Here is a 13,036-nt window from a genome sequence, read left to right on the forward strand (position 1 = left end):
TTTATATGTTTTATATTAATTGTATAGTATTAGCCCATTAGGTTTAAGCTTAATGGACTCTGATTGTTGAAGCCCAATGTTTCTTAATTCTTATCAGCGCCAACAAAAGTCCAAAAAGAAAGCTGAAAGCGCGACAGCGGGAGGAATCAGAGGAAAGCGGAATGGGGAACGACTGTGCTGAGAGCGAGACTGCTACAGATGCCGACTTCCAAGGCGCAATTAAGATCGGCTATGGAATCGAAACGTTTCTCCGGATTCTAAGTTAATCAATCGTTGCAACGGTCGTAATAATAATCAGGTTCTTATATTTCTTCTTCGATTTCAATTGAATGATTAGAATCGATGATCGATCTGTTATTTATTCCCCAATTCTCACTTTTCTAATTTCCAATTTGGCGATTCAGTGCTTCTTCTCCTTCGCTTCTTTCTCGGTAATCACGAATCACGATTTCTACCGATCATTTTTCGATTTTGAAGTTCAATTGTGAGACTGTGAGTCTGTGACAGATTCACGGACTTGTGACCATTGACTGAGTCGTGAGTCCTCAGTCCTCACAGACGAAGTTCATTTTTCGATTTTGAAGTTCGATTTTGAAGTTCATTTTTCGATTTTGAAGTCCAATTTTATCTGTAAGTTCTATTGTTCTAATTTCTAGCATTCAAATTTCTTATTTATCTATGATTTTCTAATTTTTTATGAATCTAATATTCATAATTTTATGCTATGTAGAATCTGAGGATTGAGAATCAGCAGCTTACCACTTCCAGTTGCTGCTTAGAGGTTATTTAAAAGCTCACAGCATCAACAGTTTACCAGCATTAGCAGTCAACAGTAGGTACAAACAACACGAACTCTAATCTTCTATTATTTGTTATCTGTGTCACTGTGTGCTTGTTGTTTGTTTGCATCATTGCCTCTTATCACTCTATTGAATATGCATCCTAGAAAGTATATGTCTGGAAGTGAAAAAAGAAAGAAAAAACAAAAAATTGAACAAGATAATAAAACTCAAAAAGGGTCTATGCACAGGTTTTTAAAAAAAAATAGTTCTGCTGATGTACAAGTAAATGAACAAGATAATCTCACACATGAAACTATTTTTAATGAGCAAGATAATGTTATGAATGAAAATTTTTCTCAAGAAAAAGTTTCAAATGAAAATGTTGATTTTGATGATGAAAAGATTAATAATGAAGATGTTAATGTCAATAATGAAAATGTTAACATTTCAAATGAGAATGAGAATGAAAATGTCATGAATGATAACAATGAACAATTTATTCCACCTTTAGATATATATGATCCTAGTAATTGGGATAATCTTGATAATAACTTAAGAGATATTTTGATTGAAAAAGGGCCAATAAGAGAATCAAATTTTGTGTATCCTAAAGATAATCTATCTAGACATTTTTCTTATGCTTCTTATACTAGAAAGTTAAGTAATGGTGACACAATAGATCGAAAATGGTTAATTTACTCAAAAAAAGTTGATAAAGTGTTTTGTTTTTGTTGTAAATTGTTTAAACCTAATAATTATGTTAATAAAATTTCTTTAGCAAATGATGGATTTAATGATTGGAAACATCTTTTTGATAGACTTAAAGAACATGAAAATAGTTCCCAACATCTTTTTTGTATGGATTCTTGGGATGAACTAATAGCAAGATTTGATAAGAATAAAACAATTGATAAAGATTTGCAAAATAAAGTTTTAACTGAAAAAGAACGTTGGAGACAAGTTTTAAAAAGAATAATTGCTGTCATTAAATATTTGGCAAAATATAATTTGGCTTTTCGAGGTTGTAACGAAAAACTTTTTCAAGAATCTAATGGTAATTTTTTGGGAGCAATTCAAATGATGGCAGAATTTGATGTTATAATGCAAGAACATGTTAGACACATAGAAAATCATCAAACTCATCTTCATTATTTAGGACACAAAATTCAAAATGAAATCATTTCTATTTTAGCTAATGATGTTAGAAATTCTATAATTACTATTATAAAAGAATCAAAATATTTTTCTGTTATTCTTGATTGCACCCCCGATGTTAGCCATCAAGAACAAATGACTCTTGTTATTCGATGTGTGAACATGTCTAATAATAAAATAAAAGTTGAAGATTTTTTTTTAGAATTTTTAAAGGTAGAAAATACATCGGGTTTAGGACTATTTAATGAGTTATTAAATGCAATTAAATCTTATGGTCTTAATATTGATGATGTAAGAGGACAAGGTTATGATAATGGTTCTAACATGAAAGGAAAACACCAAGGTGTTCAAAAACGATTACTTGAAATTAATCCAAAAGCATTGTTTATGCCATGTGCTTGTCATAGTCTTACCCTCACGGTTAGTGATATGGCTCATTCTTGTGCCAAAGCGATTTCTTTTTTTGGAGTTTTGCAACGCATTTTTGTATTATTTTCTAGTTCAACCAAAAGATGGTCAATATTACTTGATAAAGTCCCTAACTTAACGGTAAAATCTTTATCTAATACACGTTGGGAGAGTAGAATAAAAAGTGTAAAAGCCATTAGGTTTCAAGCTCCTCATATAAGGGATGCCTTGATAGAATTAAGTTCATCATGTGATGATGCAAAGTCTAAAAGTGAAGCTGAAAGTTTAGTTAATGCTATTGAAAGTTATGACTTTTTACTTGGTATGGTAATTTGGTATGATATTTTATTTGCTATAAATAAAGTTAGTAAGAAAATGCAAACCAAAACTATATGTATTGATGCCACAATTGATCTATTAAAAAATATGATAACATTTTTTAAAAATTATAGAAATGAAGGTTATGCCATTAGTATTGATAATGCTAAGGCCATTGCATTGGATATGGAAGTTGAACCTATATTCCCAAAAAAACGCCAAGTTACTAGAAAAAAACAATTTGATGAAATTAATTGTGAAGATGAATTACTATCACCGGAAGAATCATTTAGAATCGAGTATTTTATATATATTGTTGATGTGGCAATTGCATCATTAGAGAGTAGATTTGAGCAATTAACAAACTTTGAAAACATTTTTGGATTTTTATATGATTCAAAAAGGTTAAAATCATTGGATGATATTGAACTTAAAAAAAGTTGTGCTGTTTTTGTAAATAAGTTTACTCATAATAACTTATGTGATGTGGATTTAAATGAATTTTTGACGGAACTTAAAGTATTACAAAAAACTTTGCCAAATGTTGTTATGTCATCGGTTGAAATTTTAGAGTTTGTCAAAGGTAAAGATTGTTATCCAAATGTTTGTATTGCATATAGAATCTTATTAACCGTACCAGTTACTGTAGCATCAGCAGAAAGAAATTTTTCAAAACTAAAATTATTAAAAAATTATTTGAGATCATCAATGTCACAAGAAAGATTAAATGGTTTGGTTATGTTATGCATTGAAAAAGATTTGTTGGATAATATTGAACTTGATTCTATAATTGATGACTTTGCATCTAAAAAAGCTCGTAAATGTAAATTTCTTTAGTTTTTCTTTGATATGTTTATGTATTTTGGTTTAGAGCATGTTTTGGTTTTTTTTATTTATTGTTTTGTATTAATAGTTGTTAGGTTGTTTGGCTTATGGGGCCTGTCCCGAAGTCTTTTTTTCCATAGGTGGGAAGTCCCCAGCCTTCAATTGTATTATTTTTTTTAATTAATAAAATTTTTGGAGGTACCGTCCTCTTTTTTTTATTAAAAAAAAACATTATGAGGGCCCCGAATTTTGCTTTGGCCCCGGGCCCAAATTGTCTAGGACCGACCCTGTTTGTTACCATCTGAAAAGAAAAAGAGGCGTGTCTTCCAATTTTGCCCTACGCGACTTCCCTCTTCTCTTTTCTATTTCATACGACCGACCCCTCTTCCCTCCCAACACACTCCGATTACCTGCAATCTTTTGCCGCCATAGGCTCCACCTCCGTCAGCCGCTGCCATCGCTGCCCTTCGGATCTCCGGCGCCACCCTCCCATACCTTCGGTGCCAGCCTCCCAAGCATACGTCGCCACTGTCGCACATCAGAGGTCGGCTTCACGTATGTATCGTTTTTTATTTTTTCCTTTTTTCTCTCTCCCCAAATACGATGAAATCGACGATTTCCGGGTGAAATCAATGTTTTCTTGCTGAAATCGATAATGAATCTGTAATTGTTGCTGGCATTTGGTTATTTTTTTGCTGAAATCTCCATTGTCAAATGTGTCGTTCACACAAATTGCTCCTCTGTTCTGTTTTACTCAAATTGTTTTCAGGAAGCATGTTTTTATTTAAAGTGACACTAAATTGACATAAAGATTGATGATTTCAATTTGGAATTGAGGAATTTTGATTACATATCCTTTGAGTAGAGATGGCAAATGCAATATCAGGGCTGTTTTGGTCATTTTTTTCCTGAAATATCTTTTCTTGATGTATTAATGTTGAAATCTGATTTGGTAATGTATGGACACGAAAATCTGATCTGATGCTTATTTTTTTTTTCTAAAATCACAGCTCATATCATATGTGCTGATGTGCTTGTAGGGTTTATTTGGATTTCAATATAATTTTTAGGATTTGAAAATATTTATGTTTTATTTGGATTTGTGTTCATTTTGATGTATGTTCAATTTGGATTTTATATGATGTTTAGGTTTTTTTAATAATTATTTAAGAAATTGTTTCGGTTTTTATATAAACAAGTATTTGAATTCACTAAAAAATAATACAGAAGGGTAATTTGGTTGGTTAATATTGTAGTTTATACAAGTGATAACAATTGGAGATTTTGATAAATTATCGATTCTAGCAACATACTTTGAAAAGTTGGTGATGGATTTGATATGGAGTTTCTATATAAATGATTAAAGTGTTTATTTGTTTCCTTGTTGAATTTGGATTTGTAGGTTGCAACATACTTTGAAAAGTAGGTTGCAAGTTTGTTGTCATTTATATCTCAACATTCAATGTCAAATATTTGTTTCCTCTTAATTTTTCAGATCTTGACAAACAGCCCTAAGAAAAAACGACGGCCACAAGAATTCATTCATGGAGCAATCCACTACCTCATTAACCGGCGAATCTGATATTCTTGAACATATTGCCGACCGTTACAAGAAATCCCGCTCACCTCATCACCGCCAGCTCTACGCAGCTGCTGCCTATACCCAATGTATGATAAAATCTAAATCTTTGCCCGTCACTCCGCTCAATTACTTCGTTAACATCATTGACGCCCTCTATGATTCCTCATATTCTCATACCCTCTCTAATTCAACCTTTAATGCTGATGCAATGTCTGGAATGTCTTCGTTTTTGACATTTGTGTTGACTATGGTTCCTGAGAAGTCTATATCCATGTCTAAGGCGGCTGAGGCTGTCGAGATTGTGGTTAAATGTTTGGAGGTTGAGTTTGTGAGTTTGCGGGTTTTAAGATTTATGGAGTGTTTGAGGGTATTGCTGGAGATTTGTGATTTAGGAGATTGGGATATTGTGAAATTAAGTTTCCAGACGTTTATCAAGTATGCAGTAGATAACAAAAATGAAAAGGTATATTGTCTCTTTCCTATATTGTGAATTTGTGACAATAATCAATATTTATAATAGTAGATTGTTTAATGCCAAATGTGCAGGTTAGAAAATGTGCTGAACATTGTGTTTTGAAGGTCTTCAAGTGTTTCCAAAATTCTATTATCAAAGAAAGTGCAACCAAATTGGTGTTAGATACATTTAGAAACTATATCTTGGCAGTTGAGAAAGCAGATGGATCTAAAGATGATGAAGGATCAAAATGTGAACACTTGAAGGCTCTTCACATGTTAGATCTGTTGAAACGTTTCATTCCTTTTTTAACAAAACCAGAAGACATGCAGGAAGTCATACTAGAATTACAAAAGTGTATGACTGCCAAGTTTTCAACATTGTATGTTTTAGATGTAATGGAGGAGATACTTGCTCTCATTGAATCTGAATCCGAACTTATATTTGTAAAGACCGTGAAGATTTCAGACAAATGGAAAAGTGATTATTCCATACTCATTCAGTCTATAACAGGTAGACATCTACCCTAATCTACCCTAGTAAATAAAGATCATTTTTGACAAATGGCACATTCTCATTGAATTTGACACGTCATTATCTGAGAATTTTAGAATTATTTTTGCTACTTGTCAATTTATGGTGTTTTCCATTTTCATTTAATTGTCACATCACTATATTTATTATGGGAATAATGCCAATTGTAATTTTGTTAATTCCTTATTTAGTTTGCTAAATGCCAATGCTATTTACAGAAGTTTATGCTTTCTAATTACAATGATAGATATATTAAGCTAAAATCAAGCTATGAATATGATAAGGAACAAGTTGTTGAGTCTGATAGTTTACAAAAGGAGGACCAAGCCACGTGGAAGGGAATAATTCTGTTAGTTAGACAAGTTTGTTAGGGAAATAGATCTATATAGGTCAGGATAACGATATGATTAGTTATCTGATTATATTATTTTGAATGTGCTTTTAGGTCTTTTGATATGTGAGGCTACTGCTGCAAGGGCTTCAAATATCTTAAAAGAAATGTTTTCCCGTGTACTTTTCAGTGAAGTGGGACTTAATGCTGAATCTGAGCAATCAAATCTAGTGAGATGCTTATGTGATTCACTTTTAGAAGTTCTGAGGACCTATCCAAATGAACATTCTTTGAGTGTCATCTCTGCTTTATTTCTCCATCTTGGTATGGCCGTTTACTAGCTTAGTTGTATGCGTCATTAAGCACTTGTTACTAATCTTTGTGTTATATTTGTGATATGTAGGGTTAGACTCTTTTATCTACATGGACAGGATTTTTATGAAGACTGTTGGTTTTATGTCAGATGCATCTACTTGTGATGTAAAACATGTAAGTTGTTTATCATTGACATTTATGTTTTGTTTTTTTTAACATAATATTGATATTTGATATTTACAGTTTGAGCAGTGTATCGGGTCTGCCGTAATGGTTATGGGCCCCGATAAAATACACACATTGTATCCTCTCTCGTTTGATGCAAATGAGCAGACTTGCTCAAATACTTGGTTGTTACCTATCTATAAGGAGTATGTCATATATTCACATGTGCGGTTTTTCATCAGAACTATAGTGCCTCTATCTGAATCCTTCAGAAAAGCGTGTAAAAGAGGTAGGGTAGTGCTACCCCCTCAAACTGTGTATAACGGTTTTGGATTTTATAATGACATAAGTTTTTTTTTTCAAGGTAAAAAGATGGCAGTAAAAAGAAAGCAGATGCAGTCCCTTTCACGTACTTGTTGGGAATTACTACCTTCTTTTTGTCGCTATCCATATGATTTGGAGGAAAGTTTTGGGTCCTTGGCTGAGATTTTAATTCCAAACATCAAAGAAAATGCCTCTATGCTTGAGAGCATTGCTATTGCACTGCAGGTAATAAATAATTCTAATTTATATTTTTATTCTAGATGCTTCTTTTTAACTATTTTTTTCCCTTTTCTGTAGTGTCTTGTGAAGCAAAACATGAGCTTAAGTTTGAGTTTCCCTGGAAGTTCCGGAGTTATAGATATGGGAATTGAAAAAGAAAACGCAGAGAGAAACATCAAGGTTATGGCATCATGGTCAGAGGCATTATTGAAGGCTTTTACCAATGTTTTCTTTCAGGTGTCGCCTGAGAAACGTTCTTTTCTAAAGGTCATTATCATAATTTCGTAAATTCACCAAATTTTATTTATTTACTCCCTGGTTTCTGACTTCATATATATATATATATATATATATATATATATATATATATATAATACACATTCACAGGAAACAATTGGATGCTTAGCAAATATCGCTGAATTCCCAACATCAAAGGCAATTTTTATTTCATCTCTTGAAAGAGTGAAGCCGGATGTTTCTGATCAGAAAAATGCCAACATAGGTCTGATACATGAACTAGCATCAGCAATTGTTGCTGATGTTGGAATGGATCCAATAGATTTTATATACTGCTGTATAGGGGATTGTTTGAAGGTTTGTTTGTTTTTTATGTTTTTAGCATTTTTAGAATCATACTATCAAACCTTATATACCCTTATTTTTATGTAGGAAGATGATGAGGAAGCGTATGCCAATCTTTACATACTTTTGGTAAGGACCACACCATTACTACTTATTCTTTTAGATAATATGTCTCATTTTTGTTTTTGCTTTAAATATTCAGGAATCTTTTGAGTTCATGTCTTCAAGATTCGAGCAACTTGTGGATTTGTTACGTGATTTGAAGTCCCCTGTCGATATAATTTCATTTAGATGGAGGTTTTTGTGCTTAAAGACCTTGCTATTTCACTCATTCGAGGTTATATTCTCTTTTAGTGTGATTTATTTATATATCATGTCAAATTGCCTCTAATAGTTTTGTTTGCTAATGAATTTCTTCTGTAGAGAACTTGTGATGGAGAGAACAAGTATGGCGTTTGGGTGCTCAATGAAATCATTGTGACACTAAAAGATGTAAGATCTACCTTTATTCATTTCATTAAGTTGTTTGTTCTTATAATCTATCTCTGTTCTATCCAAACTGTGCAACATTATATTTTGGTTTTTTATTGACTTTAATCTTTTCTATCTAAAAAAATAGCAATGTACTTTGAAAGTACATTGCTATAATTTACAGTGGTCAATCTTTAGTTGAAAAGAAACAGTAAGAAAAACTTATAAAATTGAATTGACAAACTTATATATATTTTTGAGTGTTTTGATTGCACAAAGTGGGCCCTTCAAAAAAATTATTATGAGCTTATTATGTTATCATACACATACCACATAACCTGATGCAAATTTATTTTCCTAAACTGCATTTTGTTGACTACCACAAAGTTAATAAACATATAGCATACTTAATAAATCCTAAGTGACTTCTAATCTGTTAATTTGTTTTTCCTGAATCCTTTTCATCTTCAACAGATGCAGGTTTACCCCCATTTTTCCTTTCTAATATATGACTTTTTATCCTATCTACCCTAAAATAGCAATGTACATTGCTATAGTTGACAATAATGTTAACCAACTTCTAATCTGTTACTTTAGGATTTTATAAAACAAAATTTAGTGACTTTTTCCTTTATACCCTAAAATAACAGTGTACTTTCAAAGTACACTGCTTTAATTGATAGGAATATTAAGTGACTTCTAATCTGTTAGTTATAGGATTTTATAAAGTATATTTACAGTCACTTTTTTTCCTTTCTACCCTAAAATAACATAAATTTGCAAACCTACTTATTATGATTTTTATACTTTTTATGTGTAACTGAAAGATAAACTTGATGGAAACTTTCATTGTACTTTTTACACATATTTTGGTTAAAAAACATTGCCATGTTTCTGTTTTGCATGTATGTGTCTCTTAACATGTTTGGTTGGATTATTGTGCAGTGTACTTTATACACATATTTTGGTTAAAAATGGCTTATTTATTTTGTATTAATTATCAATTGTATGATTAAATAGTAACCTAGTTGTATAATATAATCTACTTTTGATCTACAGGACAAGGAGGATAGGAGAGAAGTGGCACATGACATTCTTCTAGATACAAGTTCCATCATGCAATCCAAACCAGAAACTTATTATAAATTCATCACCATGGTAAGGTATTCTTACCACTCAATATATATATATATATATATATATATATATATATATATATATATATATATATATATATATATATATATATATATATATATATTAGACTTTCTTTCTTAGTTTCTGAAATGAAAACATTCTTTTATTCATATTTTCAACTTTTCAGATGATGGGGTATCTCTTTGGGTTTTCTCCTTGCATTACAAGTGGTGCAATCCTTGCATTGTCTATTATGTTATCCAACGACTCAAAAATCTGCGAATTGAAGCCCGATCTTGTGCCAGAAATCCTTGAGTTGCTGGATAGGGAAGAAGACATACAAGTTGCAGAAGTAAGTACTATTTCTTATCTTAGCTTTAGAGTTTCTACTATTGATCAATCTAATTTAGTTTATATATGGTTGTCAGGCTGTTTTATGGTTTCTAAAGATGCTGGTTTTGAGCCTTGAAGTGGCAGAACTGAAGATGGTCCTATGTGATATTCTGAATGGACTTCAATCTTGGTCATTTGTATGTGTTAAATTATGGATTCACTCACATGATGTATCTATGTATGACATACTCATGATTATTATCATGTTACAGGTGAGTGACCTTCCGGAGATTTTGCTGCTGGAACGTGGTGATTTTAGGAATGTGTTTGAGGTAACAAATGAATCACATCACCATTTGATTTTATGCATAAAATGTTGTTGTATTCACGAGTTGTTAAATTACAGATTTGTACAACTTCCCTGGAAGAAGGCAAGGAAACAAGCAGATCACCTCAACATGATTTCAAAGCAAATGTATGTGTTAAATTATAGATAGATACACACGACGTATATATATATATATATATATATATATATATATATATATATATATATATATATATATATATATATATATATATATATATGTATGCATGTACTCATGTTTTTACAATTACAGGTGAATGAAATTTTTGAAAATATTGTGCAAAAATGTGGTTCTGCATCAGTTGAATCTCTTGTACCTGAGAAATACCGCCTAGGTTTTAGGATATGTTTGGAGGTAACAATCACATCTACAAATTGATTTTATGCATGAAATGTTGTATTCATGAGTTGTTAAATTACAGAGTGCTCCAAGTTCCCCCGAAGAAGGCAAGGCGAACGAGGCACTAATTACTTCTATGTTTGTGTCATCTCAAGAAGAAGGCTTTTGCTGTAGACAACAGTTGGGAACATAACGAGGCTGAAATCAAATGGCAATCTTTCAAGATTTATACATCTATCAAAGTTTTGAAACAAAACAGAATTCCATGTTGAATGCTGATAATTTAAATGGCAAAATTTTCTTTAGCATAGCTAGATGTAGGGGTGTTCGTTTGGATGGATTGGTTTAATCCGATCCGATCAAGTGAATCCAAATTAATTTCGATTTTCAAAACGTAGATCCAAATAGTCCAAATTAAATTCAAATCCGATCCGATCCAACCAAATTATAATTCGGTTGGATCGTTTTTTACAATTCGGTTTTCAAGAATCAAGATATTTCAACAAATATATAACTTTAATATTAACTTACTCTATAATATAAACTAAAAGATATTGTTTAATTAGTTGTGAACTAAAACTTATAAATAACTATCAAGAAAAATATATTATAGTTTACTACTTTATAGACAATTTTTTTTATAAGTACATATTAAAGTATTATAATAGATGAAAATTTTTGATATACTAAAAGAATAATTTAGTAAATTTATAAATTATTAAAGATATATATTAAAAAGAATAAAATAATAAATTGCAATTCGGTTTTTTTGGACTATTCGGTTTTTATTTTAAAAACCAAAACCAATCCGAAATCCAAAATAATAATTCGGTTTTGCTAAAAACCAATCCAAAAATCCGAATATCCGAACCAAATAGTCCGATCCAAATTGTCAAATTTGACAATTCGGTTTTATCCAAATAATGAACAGTCCTAGCTAGATGCTAGCAAAGAGTAGAAATACAATTATGCCGAAATTGGATTTGTAGGCAGCCCGATCCAATTTAAATAAGGTTTAGTTTCATATTTTGTGTTTCTAAGAGCATTTAAAATGGTAACCATTTATTTAAAGACTTATTATTTTAAAAAAAAATACTACCTAAATCGCTTATTACTGTTAGAGATGATCAAATCTTTTAGAGGTCATCCATCTATGTCCCAAACAACACTTTGACTCATTGATTGACTGTAATGCTCAAATTTTTTGGAAAAAGTGAGATTTTTTTGAGAAAATTTCTAGCATGATGCAAAATTTTCCAATGTGTTACCCTGGCAAGTCTACCACTACTTAAACCCTCGACCTCGAGAAAGGAGGCCAGCGTGTGATATCGTTGGGCTAGAAACCTTATGGTTTTAACTAGGGGTGTGCAACAAACCGCATAAACCGTCCGCACCGCACCACACCGCACCGTATATTGCTGTTTTGGACGCTCGTGGCACAGTTTGTAGTTTTCATAAACCGCACTATGCGGTGTGGTTTGCGGTTTATAGTTACCAAACCGCGGTTCAAACCGCACTGCAACATACCATATATATATATATATATATATATATATATATATATATATATATATATATATATATATATATATATATATATATATATATATATATATATATATATATATATATATAGGGTTAGGTTCATGTGAAACGACCTAATTTTGTGAGACCGTGAGACGTATTTTTTTATTAATTTTATTTTATTTTTTATTTTTTTAGTTAATTCAAGTTCCGAAAATAATATTTAAAAAAAGAATTTTTTGATTTTTCCATTTATTTTGCATTTTAAAATTATTTTTTAGAATATGTACAGTGTAATATTCTATTAAGAGAATTTCACGTATTTTTCAAAGAAAATAAGATTTTTTTTTAAATTTTTTTTAGTTAATTCAAGTTCCGAAAATAATATTTAAAAAAAGAATTTTTAGATTTTCCATTTATTTTGCATTTTAAAATTATTTTTTAGAATATGTCAGTGTAATATTCTATTAGAATATTTCACGTATTTTAAAAAAAAAAAACGAGATTTTTTTTAGTTAATTCAAGTTCTGAAAATAATATTTAAAATATTTTTTTTTTGGATTTTTCCATTTATTTTGCATTTTAAAATTATTTTTAGATTTGGTCTTACGGTCTCACAAAATTTGAATGGTCTCAAATGAACCTGAATCTATATATATATATATATATATATATATATATATATATATATATACACACACACACACACACAACACGCTAGATGTTTACCACTTTTGATACCCTTAATAATGTTTATGAGATTTCGATCGATAAACATGAGTCAAAATGGGAAGCCAACTATATCAAAAATATGTGTTTACAGTATCATAAGTTCATATTATAATTTTAAAATATTGTAAAATATTTTGA

The 13,036-nt window shown here is 30.7% G+C and overlaps 2 protein-coding genes across 3 annotated transcripts; both read left to right on the plus strand.

The window, feature by feature from the left end:
- Positions 1 to 935: 935 nt before the first annotated feature.
- Positions 936 to 3,500, plus strand: LOC145016016 (uncharacterized). The gene has a single exon (XM_078974459.1). The coding sequence runs from the start codon at positions 936 to 938 to the stop codon at positions 3,498 to 3,500; it is 2,565 nt and encodes an 854-aa protein (XP_078830585.1).
- Positions 3,501 to 3,814: 314 nt separating this feature from the next.
- Positions 3,815 to 10,950, plus strand: LOC145017998 (putative ribosomal RNA-processing protein 12). 2 transcript variants are annotated; one of them, XM_078975941.1, is made up of 19 exons: positions 3,815 to 4,043; positions 4,984 to 5,533; positions 5,617 to 6,037; positions 6,504 to 6,713; positions 6,793 to 6,878; positions 6,948 to 7,158; positions 7,234 to 7,418; positions 7,491 to 7,679; positions 7,800 to 8,006; positions 8,082 to 8,123; positions 8,197 to 8,331; positions 8,418 to 8,486; positions 9,525 to 9,623; positions 9,790 to 9,954; positions 10,031 to 10,132; positions 10,208 to 10,267; positions 10,342 to 10,410; positions 10,556 to 10,657; positions 10,725 to 10,950. In XM_078975941.1, exons 2-19 carry the CDS (start codon positions 5,033 to 5,035, stop codon positions 10,833 to 10,835), a joined length of 2,964 nt encoding a protein of 987 aa, XP_078832067.1. In that variant the 5' UTR covers positions 3,815 to 4,043; positions 4,984 to 5,032; the 3' UTR covers positions 10,836 to 10,950. The 2 variants fall into 2 exon arrangements, with proteins under 2 accessions (XP_078832067.1, XP_078832068.1); XM_078975942.1 differs by having other exon boundaries at positions 3,815 to 4,032.
- Positions 10,951 to 13,036: the final 2,086 nt, after the last annotated feature.

The sequence above is a fragment of the Lactuca saligna genome, chromosome 9 (assembly GCF_052625555.1).
Source record: "Lactuca saligna cultivar CGN05327 chromosome 9, ASM5262555v1, whole genome shotgun sequence".
Lineage (NCBI taxonomy): Eukaryota > Viridiplantae > Streptophyta > Magnoliopsida > Asterales > Asteraceae > Lactuca > Lactuca saligna.

Bases quoted from the DNA above. Each gene is read 5' to 3' on its own strand.
- LOC145016016 (XM_078974459.1), top strand. From the start codon at position 936: ATGCATCCTAGAAAGTATATGTCTGGAAGTGAAAAAAGAAAGAAAAAA.
- LOC145017998 (XM_078975941.1), top strand. From the start codon at position 5,033: ATGGAGCAATCCACTACCTCATTAACCGGCGAATCTGATATTCTTGAA. The intron at 6,038-6,503 runs GTAGACATCTAC...ATGTGCTTTTAG, and splicing joins ACTCATTCAGTCTATAACAG to GTCTTTTGATATGTGAGGCT. The intron at 8,124-8,196 runs GTAAGGACCACA...TTAAATATTCAG, and splicing joins CCAATCTTTACATACTTTTG to GAATCTTTTGAGTTCATGTC.